The sequence below is a fragment of the Vulpes vulpes genome, chromosome 9, assembly GCF_048418805.1.
Source record: "Vulpes vulpes isolate BD-2025 chromosome 9, VulVul3, whole genome shotgun sequence".
Taxonomy (NCBI): domain Eukaryota; kingdom Metazoa; phylum Chordata; class Mammalia; order Carnivora; family Canidae; genus Vulpes; species Vulpes vulpes.
The window spans coordinates 17,031,529-17,047,263 of record NC_132788.1 but is presented as its reverse complement, the minus strand read 5'-3'; the positions used below and the strand labels follow the sequence as shown (position 1 = coordinate 17,047,263).

General features: G+C 55.6%; 1 protein-coding gene across 2 annotated transcripts in view; it reads left to right on the top strand.

The window, feature by feature from the left end:
- Nucleotides 1–15,735, top strand: part of BIN3 (bridging integrator 3) — a 44,268-nt gene that overhangs the window by 24,092 nt on the left and 4,441 nt on the right. For both annotated transcript variants that reach the window (XM_026007937.2, XM_072719493.1), the window contains 4 exons: nt 6,435–6,475; nt 6,890–6,951; nt 9,960–10,096; nt 10,594–10,634. In XM_026007937.2, the coding sequence (XP_025863722.1) occupies nt 6,435–6,475; nt 6,890–6,951; nt 9,960–10,096; nt 10,594–10,634 (281 nt within the window). The remainder of the gene's footprint in view (nt 1–6,434; nt 6,476–6,889; nt 6,952–9,959; nt 10,097–10,593; nt 10,635–15,735) is intronic.

Sequence of the window (15,735 nt, the reverse complement as noted above, 5' to 3'; positions counted from 1 at the left end):
TCTGCGATCTGGTATGACATCTGCACTTTCCTAAGAGGGCTCCTGAAACATAGGCCCCCACCAAAGACATGTCCCAGGCCTTTATCTCCAGCCACCTCGGGCTGCATGAAGACCAAGAAGCTTCTCCAGGGGGGTCCTTTTCTCTACACTGCCAAAGGCATGTTGGCCAGGACCCAGAGTCAGTGGGAGGGCATGACTGAATCCTGCCCCCTTGAAAGCCCACAGTGTTTATCCCTATTTTATCTCCAAAATGGGAGAGGAATCACAGATTCTTAGAAAGTTAGAAATGGAAGCCCTTTCGGATCATCTAGTCCAGCTGACAAGAAAACCCAGGCCCAAGAAGTCACAGTGACTTCCTAAGGTTGTTAAAAAAAGACGAATACTGACAGCTGAAATTGGAACCCGGGTTAGAGCTTCTGTTCAATACACATTCCAGTTCTTTGTGCTACCTCACTCAGGTTGTGATGGTCTCCCAAGGTTTGGAAATTCTGGTAAAGAATGACGTCTTGAACACCCCCCCCCCCCCAACCACCCTCCAAAAACCGAAGCAGGCTCTTGGTTTTACTGTGGGGAACCATAACTGCACAGCGCCTCTCATCGTGACAGTTGCAGGAAGTGAGTGCTGTCAGCCTGGTAGACGTCCTGATGGTCCTCCTTGTCTTAACAACCTCGGCCCTCCTTGGCTCCAGCCTCAGAGCTACAGGAAAGATAACTGCTTCAGTTTGGCAAGAAGGGAAGTTCAGCACACATTTGACCAATGGCTTAGTCTTTGGAAAATCCAAAGTCAGGCCACTTAAAAGGAAATAGGCCTGCATTTCTCTTTCCAGTGAAGGCAGGCCGGGGACAGCCTGAGAGTTTACCTCCCATGCAGAGGCTGACCATCTGTGGAGGCTCTCAGCTGAAGCGCCGAGAATCTGGGCGTGCAAGTGTTGGGCTCTAGCCGGCTACAGGAAGTGGGAAGGTGTGGCTTGGAGTCTCCAGAGTTTAATCCAGGGCAGATCTGAAAGGGAAGTGGTTTTGAGAAGGGTCCTTTATTCCCAACACTCACTACCAAAAAACAAACAGACAAACAGAAAACTCTCCCAACACCCTTACCTTTGTGGAGATAGTCGTCGTTCTCCACAGAAAAGTCAGTTTCTGGCTTCCTTACCGGAGTTTTTTGACGGAAAGATCTCTGGGTCTTTTCCTCTGAGGAGTAGCAAGGACTCCCCAGAGAAAGGACAGAGATACAGTCCCAGCACCCTACAGACAGGCCCACGGCTGGGCCCCTGGCCTCTCTCTTCCCTCCCCACATGGCTCTTATTTGGGATAGAATCACGGTCCTCTGACTTCCGTAATCTGCTCCCCCAGACAGACTGGGCAGCAAGTAGTGGTTACAAAGAGGGATTTGGGAGGTTTCCTGCCTGGATTCCCACCGCTCTGCTGCATGCTGTGTATGACCGCGGGCAAGGCCCTCATTCCCTGAGCCTTGCTTCCCTCCTCCATAAGTGCAGATGAGCCTTGAACCTGTGCCATTGGTGTATTATAAGTCTTACATGAGCTTCTGCATATGAAACACTTCACCCAGCGTCTGGCACATAGTGCGCCCCCAATAAATATTAACTACATGGTGGGAAGATAGTTGATTTGACTCTTAAACCACCAAGGATTCAGTCTGTCCCCAGGAGCCAGATCCCTAGTTCAGGGAAAGGGTAGGCGGGGCCTTTGATCTCTTAGAAGGAATCAAAGCAGAGTTAGGGCTTTAGAAGAGAGTTATTTGCTCCCTCAACTCCCCAGAGGCACTGAAGTATAAGGAATGAGAGCCTGCCCCTTCGGTCTCATTCTCCGCCACCCCTCCTGGCCCCCACAACAGGCCGAGCCCAGGCAGCTGTCTCGGCGCCTCTGGCGGCTGCCCCTAAACAATGGTGACGCACTGCTGTTCTTGCCCAGGCACTGTCAGAGGGGGCCCAGATGTGGCTGCCTGCTGACTGGAAAGCCTGGTGCCCCTGTCATGGGAAGAAACACTCATGTTATCTTCAGGGAGTTTCAGGAGATTTTTGGCTCAAGGCACCCAACTGTAAGACACAAAGAAAGCATTGTGCATGTGCTCTCACTGTTCTCCTGTGCCCAGGTCATGAACACGAATTCCATTATTGTCAAGGCTCTGGCTGGAATAGCATGTTCTCTGCAGGGGCTGGCCATTGGGATGGAAGTGCAAGGACAGAAGGTCCCCCAACTCCAGGTCTGAACCTCCTGCTCAGTCCCCCTCCTGCTCTTGCAGTCCCATAAAGTAGCTGGAGCATCTTGGTATGGCAAGAAGTAGCTACTCCTCCCTCCGTCACCTGCAAGGATGGAAGAGCTCTTGGAAGCAGATAGCCTGGGTCTTGTGGGTGAAGGAAAGCACACACTCAGAGTCATAGCTACGTAGGTTCTCCACAGCATCGAGGCAGAAGAGCATCCACCGTATCGAGCCTTCACTCGAGAAAGATTTTCGCTTGCAAAGTGGAGCATCTCTCAGCCTCGTTTAATCTCGTTGCAACATACCAAAGGGACAAAGGGAAGCTGCTCCCCTCACCAACACCTCTCAAAGAGAGGCTTCTTAGAGCACCTCGCATGCCACTTGTCTCTGCTCTGATCTGACACAGCTTAGCTCCATGGCTAAAGCCCCAGCCCTGCCTGCCGGCCTCCTTTTTCACGTCACCACGCATGGCCTTTTGGCTGGGAACTGGGCCCACTCACCCACTTAGAGACTGAGGCCTGCCCTGGACCAGCCTGCCCCAAGGCGGTGGCGGCTGAGCCGTGAGCGCACAGTCTCACCCTTCCACCTGCAGTATTCGAGAACATAGGGAGCAGGCGACAGGGTGGTGCTCGAGTCCCCCTGTGCTAACCCCGCCAGCCTGGCCCAGACGCCCCTGACCCTCTGACAGTCCTGCACATGTGTTTACACTCGCATTGTTGACTGGGGGCCAATCGCCTCTTTGGCAAAAGCATCAAGCGTTCAAAGATGTTCCGATCTTTGGTGTTTGGCTCTTCCCTTCAGAATGGATATACCTCGGACTGAGGCTCCAGTGTGTCTCTTTATTCCTTCAGCCATTGTCTGAGGGGCCAGAATCCTGGCTGTGTGGCCTTGGATCTTTCCCCAAGGGAAGAGAGAGATCTTGAGGCCAGGGAGCTGTAAAAACAACTCACACCTGGCTTCCAGAAGCAGAAGAGGGAAACGCTCATGAACATCGCAGGCACGATGAGCAGCGGCAGAAGGACCAAGCCCCACCCTGACATACTTCTGAGCTGCCAGTGTGAGACCTTGAGTTTCTCACCAACCAGAGTGATCCGGCCCAGTTGGAAACCCACAGTCGCTCACTCTGTGTGCAAGTCCAAGCAGTCCCAGCTGGGGGGACCAGGTGCTCTCTGACATCCCACACACACACACACACACACACACACACACACACGCATCAGCACACGTGGGGATTGCAAAAGAGAGTGCCGGGAGCCAAGGCTGGAGCTCCGGTGGGTCGGCAGGCGTTCCTTGAGCCTGCCTCCCCAGCAGCAGCACCGACTCCACGTTCTTGATCTTCAGGAAAGCTGGATTGTGACTAGGACCTCCTTAATCTTAGTTTCATTCTCTTGGGAAGAAAAACTTTTCATATGTAAAGACTCTGCTCAGCAATCATGTCCTATGAAGTAAGAGGTGATGTGTCCTGTCAGGGGAGGCACTGGTACCATCCCCAGGCACAGGATCCAGGCTTAGGCAAAGACAAGGTTCATCCTAGCTATCAACCAGCCACATGCTATGCACTGCCTCGCCTCTCAGCCAAGGGGCTACAGTCCACTCTGCACCCCCAGACTGCTCTGGGCTTGGCACGGACTCCTGGGAATCCTCCAAGCAAGCCAGTGGGGCCCCATGCTACCCCCTTGCCTCATTGGCTACCGGAAATCTTCACAGGGTAAAGCTAAACAAAGTTTTCCCATGCTACCAGGAAAGAAACCGAGACTCAAAATGTTAGGTAGTGCTGCACAGCTGGCGTCAGAGTTCATGTCTCATCCATCTCTGCTCTCTCCTGTCCCCGACCGTCCTCGGAGAAAGGGCTGGACTGCCTCTATGCCAGCTTGCTGGGCCTGGGCCAGGTACCCCACCCCCCACCCCCAGAACAAAGCCACCACCTGTAGTCACACCAGATGCTCTTCAGTCCTTGGCTGAGACTTTGATTCCTGCCCGACTACACATCCCCTGGGACAGGTGGCACTTGAAGCTTTTACCAGGAATATATGCTTTAGTGAGAGCAAATTTTGAATTTCTCTAGAGCAGCTTTTGATGGGTCATAAGGAAGGCAGTGATGAAGATGTCCAGTTCCTGGAAACAGAGACGGGGGGTCTATAGAAAAGAGGGCAAAGACTGTGGGAGGAGGAGAAACCAGGGGTGAATTTTACCTCACACTTTTGTGCCAGATCCCAGATGCTGGGATCATAAAGTAAGGAAAGACCCTGGGTTCCTGCCTTTAAATTTTACAGTTCAGATGAGGAGGATGAGATATGTCTGTGCAAGGGTGACACATGGTCACGCCCTGGGACCCTAGCTACTCAGGTTCTCCGCACCATTCCCACGGTGTCATGTCCACCATTTGGGTTACATGTGTGTGCCTGTGTGTGAATCTGTTTCATCTCTTCCACAAGGCCCCGCATCTGTTGTATTCACCAGTGGATCCCTCACACCTGGCAGAGTAGATGGTCCTAAGTGTTTGTGGGATTAATGACTGTCATTTTCTCTTTTTTTAAAATTTTTTTTAAAGATTTTATTTATTTGACAGGAAGAGAGAGAGAACATAAGCAGGGGGAGGGGCAGAGGGAGAGGGAGAAGCAGGCTCCCCACTGAGCAGGGAGCCCAACACAGGACTCAAACCCAGGCCCCTGGGATCATGATCTGAGCCAAAGGCAGACGCTTAACCAACTGAGCCACCCAGGCATCCCCCTGAATGTCATTTTCAAAGTGGGGGAGGGTGCCGAGCTCGAAGACTGAATTCTAGCCTTGCTTTGCCACTGACTAGCCCCTGCATCCTTCTGTCAATCACCTCCTACCTCCAGGCTTTGTTCTCCTCATTCATAACATGAAAAAATTGGCCCAAATCATGTTCTATGACTATGTTGAGTTTACCTCGGTGCACATGAGGGGTATGGGGTCCATGGGGCTCCCGAAAGCTCCTTGGCTGGGCACCATGAAGGAAGGGTGTGCTGGATAAAGAGCAGTGAGGCCGTGACACTTTGCACAATTTCGCACTCCATGAGCGTCAACCTGCCTGTTGTGAGCATGAGAATCATTTCAGGGCTCTCACTGGCCGGAATCTTGGAGAGCAGCCAAGAAGGCACCTTCTGAGATCATGACTTTAATTCATCAGCAAATACATTTTTCCCCTTTCACTAGAATGCTGGCTAAGAGCACAGGCCTTGGAGCCAGGCCACACATGTCCAAATCCCAGCTGGGCCACTCACTAGTGGTGTGATCTTGTACAGTCTGTTTCACTGTGTCCTAGGGAGCTCCTGAGTACAGTGAGGCCCATAAGTACACCTGCCTTCTCCAGGTGTGGAGGAACAGCCGTCCCCAGAAGCACGGGGTGAGCGCCCTGTGAGCATTAGCTGCTTTTACTTGAGACCCTCAGCCCAGAGGCTCAGCAAGCCGCCCGGGGAGCTGGTACTGCCTCTGTGGAAGGAAAAGAGGAGAGGCCTCGGCCCCCTCCTTTTAGCTCTCAGAGGTTATATAACTCACGGGCCACTCTCCCGAGAGACCATTGCCAGGGCCCTGGTTGATGGATGGGGAAATTCAGGCACTAGACGTGCAGATGACTTTCTTAATTTCTGATATGTGGGCAGCAGAATTGGGATCAAGACTCACACATATCTGATGTAAATATTGCTGGCATCGGGGAAATCTCAATCCAGAATTTTAAGAGAGCCTTGCCCGAGTCAGTAGTAATAGTATTTGTGCTGGGTACATCCCAGCACACAGAGCTCAGACACAGGATCTTTCAGGATCCACCCGGAACCTCCTTGCAGGTGGCAGGCCCTGTGAGGAAACCGGGAGCTGGACGGGACGCACCTGCTTCCCCGCTGGGCTGCCTGAGTCTCGGTCACATTCCGAGCACCTCACCTGAGGGGAGAGGGAGGCGAGGGAACCCAGCTGAGTGCCTCGTGCCCTGTGGCAGAGGAACAGAGCCACAATCCGCTGCTACTTGCCTGGCTGGCCCATCTGGGAGAGGAGGCTTTTGCCCTAAATCCAACACTTAATTAATTTGGGAACACAGGGATACTGTGTCGTTAACGATCTGCTGGTGCTTGTATGGGCTGGACCGAGTTGTTCTCCACAGCCGGGGGGAAGTCGTGCAGGGAGTTTCGGGAGGCTGGCAGATTTTTTCCAACGTGTTGTCATTTCTCTGATGATTGAGTTATCTCTTTGGTTACAGGTGGAGAGAGATTTTGAAAGAGAGTATGGAAAACTCCAGCAGTGAGTGTCAACCCCCAGAAGGGTGAGGGAAGCGGGGAGGGAAGGGCAGGAGCCTTCCGCCAGGTCTCAATTTCTGCTGTGCCCCTTCTGGCACCGCCAGTGGTGGGCCTCTCCTCTGCCCCACTAGTACCCTGGGAGCTGAGGGCGGCTCAGTTCACAGCCTGCCGGAAGTTCTCTGCCAGCTGATGGCTGTGGGAGAGTCGTTAACTCATAGCCTTTGGGTGCCTGGCTTCACGCAGAGCTGGTGGTGGCCCTGCGATCAGTGGGAAAAATCCCCGCAGAGTTAGGGGCCCCTTCTTCTCCTGGAATGCATTCCAGAGTGTCAGGTTGGCCTTAACTCAGGTGGATGGGAAGGAAGGGGGTTGAAGCAGGCTGGTGGTGCCAGGTGCCTGAGCCTGTGCCCCTGCCTTGCAGGCTGGAGGAGCAGACCAGGAGGCTGCAGAAGGACATGAAGAAGAGCACCGATGCTGACCTGGGTAGGTGGCGGATCCCCAGGCCTGGCTGGGAGGGGCGGGGGGCACACAGGGTGGGCCTCTGGCCCTCCATCACTTAGCACTGGCTCCTGTGGTCTGTGCACAGAGCCCCCTGCCACTGCTCACCCAGAGGCTGCAGGTGGGTCTGAACACAATTGCCACAGCGTCCCCATGCTGTGTGCACAGCAAGCCGAGGGTCTGATTTCGGAGCCCATCTGTCACTTGTTTTGTGGGTAGCTGCACTTACCTGGGTGGCATCTTTATCATTTGCCACTGCCTTTCTAGCACAGGAGAGGCTGCAGCCTACTGCTTCCTCTCCTCGGTGCTTCTCCAGACCACTGTACTGTCCAAGCACAAATGAAGGGAAGGTAGTGTTTTTATTGTGAGCAGCTTTGGAAGCAGTGGAATGTCAGGAGTCCATGAAGTGGAGGGCATGGTTGTCCAACAAAGAAATGAGGGGGAGGTGGGCAGGGAGCAGTGCCCTGGAGCCCAGAGTCAGAAGCAGAGTCTGGGCAGAAAAGGCCCTCCTGAAACAGCAGCACCCCAGCCCAGCCGAAGGCCTGAGCCCCACCCCAGACAGTGTGTCAGAGTCTCCGGAAGACCCACCCCAGACAGTGCCGCTGCAGCTGCTCCAGGGACCCCATTTGGAGAACCACTGCTCCAAACAGTTGAGGGGAATCAAGTTTCCTGCTCTTGGAATCTAGTTCGCTCCCTGGACAAGATCTAATGTCCCATTCCATGTGCCCAAACCAGATCACCTGCACGTGACCAGTCCTGGTTGACCCTTACATTCTGAGGTTGCATTGGGGTTCCAGAGACCCATGTGGTGTCTAAGACCCCCGCTCTCTTTAAGGTTCAAAGACAACCAGCCTTCCAGTTTGCATTAGGCTGGCCACACAGTCCCAGTGCCTGAGGGTGGGGGCCCAGCGGTCCTTGGATGTGCTCACAGAGGCGGCTGAGGACTCTCGGGGGGCGGGGGTGAATTCCCTGCTATTAATGGACTTCAGATGGTTCAAACAAAGACCCCCCCCCCAACAAAGGCATGAAGTGTGAAGGCTTTAGGAAAGAAAAGGAAAGTTGGGAAGAAAGTCTCCCCCAACCCCGACTTTTCAGGGATTTTTCCCAAAATATTAAAAAAAAAATTAGAAGAAATTTTTCAGACATTTCCAGTTTTGTCCAAGTTTTTATCCTTTCATGACACTGTCTTGAGACCATTTCATAATCCAGGCAGGTGACGTTTGCTCCTTGGACTGCAAAGTCACCTCACAGATTTGAAAGAGGGGTTTTTTTGCTCCACTGCTTTGACATTTCTGGGAAGTTTACATTTCCAGGGTTCTCCTGTGTTTGGCCTGTTTGCTGGGTGACCGCAGCAAGCTCCCAGTTTCGAGAGGAAGCCAGGACAGGGCTCTGCCCAGGCCAGTCACCCACCTTGGGCCTCTTTGCTGGCCTGTGGAGGGGCCCAAGTGACGAGGGGCCTCTGGGTGGGTTTCTGTCTCTCCCCTTCCCCCCGGCGGGCTAAGGCTGGGCTTAGGGCTGCTCCCTCCTCGTATACAGTGGCCAGACAAGGCCACATCTGTCATGAAGTGGAGTGGCCCTGATTTCATAAATTCAGAGATTTTTTTCACATTTAATAACACCTCTGAAATCTAGACACCGTAATACTTAATGGTGTTTAGTTGGCAGCATTTTTGTCCTTCAGTGGTTCGTATGGTAACAATGTCTTACAGTTGCTGGCATCTTAAATCCAATGGTGTAAGATAGTAAGAAATATATTCAGAACCTTGTTTTCCCCTGAAACCCTGGATTTGGCACAGACCCTGTGGAACAAGCATGACCCTTCTCCTATCTCTCTTTCGGCACCTGGAGACTTCGTTTTTTTCTCCAGAGCTGCCACTAGAGCTCCATCCTGCCTTGGAAATCCATGGGATTTCCAGACTCCCCTTATGTCAAACAGAGTCAGAACACGTGAACAAGGCTACAGCAGGGCAGTGGTCTCTATCCATGTGGAAGCAGTCTCAGGAGCCTTGAACACCATAAGCCAACACCCCGGCAGAGAGGCAGGTACCCGGAGTCTAGGCCTGGCCTGGCACTCGCAGTTGGCTGGCCTTGAGGGAGTTAGAAGCTCCTCTGAGCCTAACGTGCCTCATCTGTAAAGTGGAGCCAAACATGACTCCTGGGTTATTGGAGCCCCGAATAAAACAGTGGGGGCATGGGAACCTGTTGGCAGCTATGTAGTTCTTGGCTTGTACGAGTTTTTAAGTCTCCATTGTTTGTGAACAGAAGTCTCAAGGGGCAGGAAGAGACTGCAGAAGGGCCATGGTTGTGGAAGATCTCCAGGGAAAAAGGGTTTCTGAATGTATGTCTTACTGCTGTGTGGCACTGAAGCCTGGGGTGGTCTGAACACACCAAACCTGCCCTTGTTGTGTCGATAAGATGGTATCAGAAGCAGGCCACCCCCATTCTGTAGGTATCATCTGTGGCGGAGCTGAGTAATGACAGCAGAAACCAAGCAGCCCCGAAAGCCTAACCTCTCAATTTCTAGCCCTTTCCACTGTTTGCCGGCCCTGGTATGGAAGGCTGTTACTCTTGTCCGTGAGGGCGTCCCAAACCAAGCTTCACCTCCAAACCGCCCAGAGAGTGTCTTTAGAATGCACGTTCCTGGATTCCAGACTTACTGAATTAGAATCTGTACAGCTAGAAATAAGTTTGTTTTTTTAACAGCTTCCCACCCAAATGATTCTGTTAAAATCTTGAGTTCAGAAAATTAAGTCATCGCAAAAGGTAAAGCTACTCAAAAGAATGACCCAGAGCCGCATCAGATGGTCAGGAACAACCACCAGGTAGTAAGGACTCGTGACTCACGGCTCTGTGGTGCTTTGTAGTTTTATGGCCCATGGCCGGGGTGGAGGTCAGGGGGCAGCCCCTGGGCTGAAGGAGGACAGGGTCCTTCCTGATGACAAGGCCCTGAAGCCAAACCCCTCGTAGGTTCACGGAGCTTTGACTTCTTACAGCCATGTCCAAATCTGCTGTGAAGATATCCTTGGACTTGCTCTCCAATCCCCTCTGCGAGCAAGACCAGGACTTCCTGAACATGGTGACAGCCCTAGACACGGCCATGAAGCGGATGGATGCCTTCAACCAGGAAAAGGCAAGTGGGGTTTTGCCCTCCCCCTTCTCGTGGCTTCTGCCCGGGTGGAGCTCCTGCAAGGGGTCCTCAGCAGGGACTTCTCAGCTGCCCTCAGCCCTCGGAGGCCCGTGTGTCCAAGCCCCATGAGCTCTTCTGTGGCTTCAGCACTGGAAGCTCCCCGTAGTTCACTCACAGTGCGACCCTGAGGGAGACAGGGGAGCCCCTCACACTTGCTGCAGTGCCCTCCCGGCCTCCCCACTGAGCATCCTGCAGACAGCAGCTGGGGGAGGAGAGCTGACCCAGAACAAGCACAGTTCTCCCTGTTGCCTCACTCCCGCCTCAGAGGTAGGGACACCACGCCTCGCCTGTGTGCTCCTCCCCACAGTCTTGTCCCTGCCCAGGGCTTTCAGCATAACCCCGAGGCCCCCTTTCTCTTCTCAGGAATTTGGAGGCCCCTGTGTGAGCAAGAGTTTGACTCCCCCTCAGTTTTGTTGTCATTGGGTATTTTCTTTTAACAGGTGAACCAGATTCAAAAGACCGTGATCGAACCCTTAAAAAAGTGAGTAAAGGTCATCCGGAGACCACAGGCCTCAGGGAACTGGGTTCAGGGCACTTATTGGAAAGGCAGGTCAGCTGCCCAATTGGCAACCAGATATCATCTCTAGCAGCCTGTCCGCAAACACGCCAGGGCTGACCAGAAGCTCAGCAGGAACCCTAGCTACATGACCTGTGGCCCTAGGGGTGCCACACCCGTGGCAGCTCCAGAGCGCCCGCCTGGCTGGGGCACACTCAGTGACAGTGGGGCACGTCTGAGCCGCCATAGCAGGCGGCCTTTGCTCCAGTGGTCACTTCGCCACTCTCCCCTTTGTTCCCGACTGAGAAGCAGAGGCCCGGGGCCTGCCGAGTCAGGCGAGCGAGGTCTTGGCCGGCCCTGAGCGGGCTGGGCAAGGCCTTTCATCTCGCCCGGCCGCACTGGGAGAGCAGCTGCCTGCCGCACTCAGCTTTTGAAATGTGGGGGTGGCTGCACATGGGGAAGGGCGCAGCCGCGGGGGCCTGCCCGGGAAGGTCCCCTCACTTGTGACCTGTCAGGGTCAGAAATTCTTCTGTAAGATTCATCTTCTCTCAGGCAGGCCCTGGGCAGTGATCAGACAGGCCTATTCCCTGAGTCCCTGGAGGGGGTGGGCTGGCGGCGGGCTAGGGGGGAGCGGGGGTGGGGGGGGTCCAGGCAGGAGCCTTGCCTTGAAGCTCCCAGATCACTTCATCATCTTCCCTAGCCTCTCCCAAACTGACTCTGACCTAGAAAGGCTCCCGCTCCAGCCCGGCAGCTGCACTTTATTACCTCTTCTGTGGTGGTCCCTGGCAGCTGCCTCACCAGGCCTGGGTAATGAGGCTCTGCTAATTACCATTAGGCCTGGATCAGGGCCCGGAGGGAGATGAAGAGCGCAGCTTTTGGTCCTCCAGCCCCTGGCGTTGGGGTTATGGAGCTCTTCGTTCCCTGCTCAGGTCCAAGGGGTGGGGTTAGGGAAGGCTCCTTCTAAGCCAGGGCTCTCTGGCGGCTTGGCCACGGTGGGAAGGGATTTCACCCTGCACCCCACTCCTTCCCTGGCCCCTGCTTGGCCCCAGGTTGCAGGCTGCCGAGGAGGCTGGTGGCTGGTGGCTTGAGATGTCAGCAGGAGCTCCATTGCTGGTGGCCTTCTGAGTGGGTCTCCGGGACTGAGGGTTTGCAGCTGGGTGGGAAGGACCATGGGCAGAGCACACCCTGCCCCCCGGGGTCCCTGGGGCTGCCGCAGAGGCTGCCGTGGACACCCACAGCTGGCAGAGCTAGGCAGGGGACACCAGCTCCGAGGACTAGGGGGACTGACTCCAATCTCGATTTCACAACCAAGGAGGCGGCCTTGAAATCTGATGCCTGGCTTCTAGAGCCAAATGGAGAGAAATCCCGGCTGCTTCCCACCGCCCCAGCAGCCCACCACCTGCCAGGAAGGTGGGTGAGTGGCACAGGGGGCGGGCACCATCTCCGCAGCGGATCCGCTGACCTGCCTGAGCCCCCGGCCCGCCTGCCTGGCGGCTGGCTCCTCCGGCTATGGGCCGACATGCGATCCCCCCAACCACATAAAACCGCCACTGCCTGCTGCCGCCTCTTGCCAGGAGAGAAGCTCCCAGGGACCCCGGTACCGGAAACAGGAAACTGCAGCTTTCCTGTCCTCTGATGAAGAACATGGCCACATGGCCACCCCGCCGCCCCCAGCCTCCCCCCAGGGGGCTCGGCCTCTAATCCCCCATCTCTGGGCTGCGTTCACATGGTCGGATGGGGATGCTTTCAATTTCCCTTTCCTGGTGGGTGGAAGATCCCGGCTGTGTGGGCACAGATTGAGGAATGGCAGGCATTCCCCACCAGGGCCGGCTGCTCCCAGCCTACCTCCCAGCCGGCCTCTTCTCCCTCCGCCTTCCCCTCCTCCCTCTCTCTGCCTCCTCACCCCACCATTAGCCCAGGGGAGGCAGTTTGGTTGAACCTTAGGACAGTCACCTGGGCAGAGCTCCAGCGATGGTCCGGTGTAGGCCCAGCCCTGTTCCCCCTTCTCCAGAGGGTAGACAACACAGATTTGAGGAGCTTGTGGCCTAATGGGGATGCTGCAGTGGCGCTCTGGGGAAGAAGGACCCGGATAATCCGTAACTGCCAAGGTGGTGCAGCTCAGTGGGTGCGGCAAGTGCCAGGTGGGCCAGCCTGCCCCAGCCAGCCCATGGCCCTGGCCAGGCCCCACTCCTCTGAATCTGTTTCCCCATCTGGGAAGGGGAGGCCTGAACCCCCCACCCTCCACCCGCCGCCTGGAATGGCTTGGTCGACGCTCAGGAGGAGGACACAGAGGTGTCCATGGGCTGAAGTGGTGGGTTGAGTTGCCTCTGGAGGGTGGAGTCCACCCTGGGGCCCTGGCCCAGGGCCTCCCGTGTTCCACATCACTGCTTATTATCGGGGGGAAGTGGGAGATGAGCAGAGGGCCCCGACTTCCCAGCCTTGTTTCTTTGTGGCAGCCGGGTGAAAGTGTGGACTTGGTACCTGCAGGACAGCTGGGCCCCCACCGCCCCTTTTCAGCTGAAGTCAGCAGATAACTCTGTAGGGTCCTGGGAGCAAGTCTGGGAGGGCCCAGGCACAGGGACCAGCCTCTGGCTGTCCCCACCTTCCTCCCAACCCCCTTTCCCTCCCCGACCTGAAGGTGGGCGAGAGCACTGGCACCCCGCACCAGGGCCTGGTGCTGTACGAGCTCCCGGCACAGGCAGCGTCCCGTGTGTTCTGTCTGTGTAGTTAACCAGAGCCAGGATTACAGACGGGGTCCCCCTGGGTCCCCACGCTTTTGTCACCACCTCAACTGTGCCATCCGGTCCCCCTGCCTGCCCTCGGTTTACCCACTTTAATGTAAGAATGGCATGACGCCTGTCTCCACTCCGAGGGAGTCTTGCAGCCCAGAGCCCAAAGCCACCCAGGTGGTAAGTGACTGACTCGTGACCCATCTGCGGTGACCTAAGCCAGCCAAGCCTCCCAAGGTCTGTTGGTGTGACCGAGGGGCACCATTTTGGGAGGCAGAAGTTACCATGGTGAAGAAATGGTTTTCCTAGAGGCTCTAACAGAGCAGCTGGGACCGGTTTGCACTGCAGCCGCTTCCTCCCCATGGGGGACAGGTGCTCCTGCTTCCAGAGGCCGCGTGGCATCCTGGAGACACGTCACTCATACACTGCCTGTCCCCTGAGGTTGCCTGGCACTGCATGGAACTCTAGTCCTGGACCCATGCTTGGCTCACTCCTCAGGGCTCAGGACTTGGCCCTCGGTGGGATTCCTGTTGCCTTTATGAGCTGATCCAGTCCTTGCATTTAGTCAGCATCCCTGGTGCCTTTGACCAGAGAAGACAGGCGCTGCAGGGGCCAGAGGGCATCTGGAGCTGCTCAGCTGACCAGCAGGGTGGTCGTCCACACGCCCCCACCCCCACCCCCGTAGCGTGCATCTCGTGCTGTGGACTCTGCCATGCTGCCTTCTTCCTAATAGGAGAAAACCCTCCAGCTGCCGCTTCCTGCCTCCTTCCCATCCTGTCAGCACCCCCTGCCCCCCCAGGCCACCAGCAGCATGGACAGCAGAGGCTCAGGCCCTGGGGCCACCCAATCTGGGCACCTCTAATGAGAGAATGAAGGTGGCCCCCAGTGGCCCCTCGTCTGGCTGGGGTGGAGGGGGAGGTGGCGGTGGCTTCTCTGGCTCCATTGCACCTGCTTCCTTGAGTCACATCCTCTCAGCTGCTGGTCACAGTCCTCCCAGGGAGGGAGAGGGGCTCACCGAGATGCTGAGACCCTGTCAGAGCCACCACCTGAGGCACAAACAGCGAGGCCTGTCCCTGCCGGTGGTCTCAGCTCTTCAGACCTGCCCAGAGGCAGGGGCGGGGAGGCGGTGTCCTGGAGGTGGCCACTACCCACACCCGGCCTGCACCGCACCCGGGAGGCCTCTTCCACCGGCAGCTCAGTCGGTAGTAGTGATTTGATGACTGATTTGTCCAAGGGCCTGTCTTACCCACTTCTGGCCTTTCCACTTAGTGAGCCCATTAGCACACGCCGTCAGCTAGAAGCACTCACTTTAGTGCTCTTCCTCGGGTGTAAGAATCACCAGAATTTTCCTGCATCTATAGCCTTGGCTGGGGAATTCAGTGCTTTGGTCAAATTTATATTCTCTGTTCTCTGGCAAAAGACACTCTGTCACGAGCACCCTTCATTTGTTGAGGCTTTTTTTTGTTTTTTTTTTGTTGTTGTTGTTGTTTTTAGGATCTTATTTATTTATTGGAAAGGGAAAGAGAGAACATGAGGAGGGGGAGAGGGAGAAGCAGGCTCCTCGCTGAGCAGGGAGCCCGATGTAGGGCTCGATCCCAGGACCCCGAGATCCCGACCTGAGCCAAAGGCAGTCACTTAACCCACTTTGAGCCACCCAGGCGCCCCTGTTGAGGTTTTTAAAACCCAAATTCATCAAACTAGAATTTTACGCAAAACTTGGAAAGAAAAACCAAATTCATGAGCAGGCCCCTTTGAGAGGCAGACTTGGGGAGTCATTCCTGATGCGGCATCTGAACTACCTAAACGTGGCCCGAGAGGCCCTGGGCGCTCATGGAAGGGGAGAACCCCACTGCTCGCTCCTGGCCCTGAGTCGCCCCCTCTGCTTTGCAGCCCTGAATAACTGCTGTGCCCCCCCCCCCATTTACCTCGATTGCGGGGCCGGATCTTCTCAGGCTGCTCACGTTCCCACCTTGCAGGGTGGACACCTCCAGCCTCCCACAACAGTGACAGGCACCTCCTGCCCTGCACGCTTAGCATTCCAGGAAGCTGGCCCATCCCCTCCTGTCCAGTTCCAGAAAATCTGCTTGCAGGTTTGCCTTGCCTCCTCCACCATTCCCTTGATCAAGGGAAGTCCAGCATCCCTGCCTGGGATACAGCCCTGCCCCATGTCTATCTCACGGTCTCCCGCTCCTCCCCGTTAGAGATGACACCTGCCGCAAGGATGATGCCCACAGAGCCAGAGTGTCCATTGCCCCTCCGTGAATGGCATATAGTCCTCAGCATTTCCCTGTAGTCTTTTTTAGTCGTGGTGGGGCCAGAAGATGCCCTGGAGCCATTGCCTGCAAACATGTGGTTTG